General features: G+C 42.6%; 1 protein-coding gene across 1 annotated transcript in view; it reads right to left on the bottom strand.

Annotated features, from left to right (window-relative positions):
- Window positions 1-643: 643 nt before the first annotated feature.
- The window catches only part of upf2 (UPF2 regulator of nonsense mediated mRNA decay), a 4,291-nt gene continuing 2,790 nt past the window's right edge, over window positions 644-2,144 (bottom strand). Inside the window, exons 8-10 of the mRNA XM_029428004.1 lie at window positions 2,042-2,144; window positions 1,169-1,444; window positions 644-877 (exon numbers count right to left, since the gene is read on the bottom strand). The exon at window positions 2,042-2,144 is cut by the window's right edge and continues 287 nt beyond it. Of these exons, the coding sequence (XP_029283864.1) occupies window positions 659-877; window positions 1,169-1,444; window positions 2,042-2,144 (598 nt within the window). The 3' untranslated portion in view covers window positions 644-658. The remainder of the gene's footprint in view (window positions 878-1,168; window positions 1,445-2,041) is intronic.

Here is a 2,144-nt window from a genome sequence, read left to right as displayed (position 1 = left end):
TAAGATAATATATGAAGATATATAATAATAAGAGGTACTAGTAGGAGAAGATGAGATGAGATATACTTAGTATTATATAATATATATCATATATTACATTATATATTAATGTTAATTATATATATATTTATATTATGATATAATATATATACTTATATATAATGTAATATATATATATATATAATATAATGTAATATATTATATATTATATATAATGTAATATATATATATATTATATATTATATATTATCAGCTGGAGCAGAACGTATTAGAGTTAGCTCGGGCTGTAACTCACGAGATAGAACAAAGTTATTTGAGAGGCTGGAAACACAACGTTTGGCATCTTTGCATAAGAAATAAGTAAATAATTCATTTCTGATCAAAGTAGCTGAGACTACATTTCTATAATTAGATGCACGTCACATGTATTTGGGCGAGCCAGCTAAATTAAACTCTCTGCAACAGTGTCATCTCATTTCATTCATCATTATCATTCCTGTCAGGTATGTCTGACGGATGAAGCAGAGCGAGGAGTGACGCGGCACCATCGTCCTCCCACACAGCGGGGAATGCTGCTCAGCCGGCACGACGAGAGCGGCTCAACCAGCGAGACCGACTGCTTCTCAAAACACTTCACTTCCTTTTTTACTTGCAGTAATTACCTGCGGCCGGATACACACAATATGCTCCTACCTAGTTTGAAGAGCACCTCCCTCTCCAGGTCCGTGACCTGCTTGGTGGCCTCCTCCAGGGAGCAGCTGAGCCTCATCTTGGGCCTGAGCAGCTCCAGGGTGTCGCTGATCATGTAGTCGATGTCGATGGGGAACGGTTGATCTTTGGTCCAAACTTCAGTGCTCTTCTTCCACCAGATGTACCGCTGCAGACACAACGTCACTTTATTTATTTAACCTGGAACACCAGAAAGTCTCCTGAGATACGTTATCTAGAGAGAGAAACATTCACATACATGCACAATATACGACGGTGTATCAGGGTCATTTTAAGAAGCCAGGGATGTAGATCTTTAATCTTTACTGCTCACTACAGAGGAAGCAGCAGCTGTTATTAAGAGAGTGATTTCAGACACGCAGATAAACTTGGCATGAGAAAGATCCTGAGAATCCAAAACTAAAGACGGGGACTAGAGGTGCATTAGGAGCAGACGTGCCTGGAAGTAGATGAGGAAACAGTCCAGCTTCCTCTTGCTGGAGCCTCGGTCGAAGTACTGTCCGCAGGTATCGAGCAGCGTGCAGACCAGGCGGATGCGGAACAGGTGCTCCGGAGGGTCCAACACGCTGGGGCTGCCGTCCAGGTTGATCCCGAAGGAGATGAAGGAGAAGAGGGTGCGGAAGATGACGGCCGACTCCACCATGCGGTAGTTGTAGAGCTCTCCCAGGAACTTGGCGCTGCTGATGCGCCGCTGGTTGAACTTGGGCTGGTTGACCTGGGAACGGAAATATTCAGATCGTGTAATTAAGTAAAACTAGTCACACAACAACGTAAAAGTAAGTAGTAGAACGTAACAGCAAATAGTACTATTTATTAAAAGCCCCTACCAGATTGTTATTATTGTTAGTGATTGACATCGTCAGCTGTTTTTGGATCAACCTATTTATCATTTGTTGGAGGAAATATTCACCAGATTCATCGCTGATGAAAAGAATCCTCAACATAAATAAAGTTTGCTCGTTAGTTTGTTAGAAAGTTCGATGTAGTTAATCAATTTACAGAAGACACAATCTGCTTTGTGCCTGTGGTTGGACGGATTCTGGGATCAGACTGGGTCAACAGCAACAACATTTTCTTCCTCTTCCCTCCGTCAGTAAAGATTAGCAGCTGGTTTTGTTTTCTTCTCGGGAGCTCGGGAGATATTCTCGTTTGTATCATGCAAATAGTGTTTAATAGTTATATTCTACAAAGTGCCGCCTAATCTTTATCTGCAGCTGTGCAGAATGAATACATTAAACGAGAGACTCTAACACGTGCTCTATAAACAAACGGAACATCAGAGCATCAAACACGCACGTTTGTCTCTTCTTACCTCCATGCCGAGCCGGATGTCCTCCAGCACTCCGTCCACCACATGGATGCCCACGTCCTCCTGGTAGGCCACCAGGCCGGCCAGCAGGTTGGCCACACAGTGG

The sequence above is a fragment of the Cottoperca gobio genome, unplaced genomic scaffold, assembly GCF_900634415.1.
Source record: "Cottoperca gobio unplaced genomic scaffold, fCotGob3.1 fCotGob3_42arrow_ctg1, whole genome shotgun sequence".
NCBI classification, from domain to species: Eukaryota; Metazoa; Chordata; class Actinopteri; order Perciformes; family Bovichtidae; genus Cottoperca; species Cottoperca gobio.
This window is presented reverse-complemented; position numbering and strand designations above follow the sequence as displayed.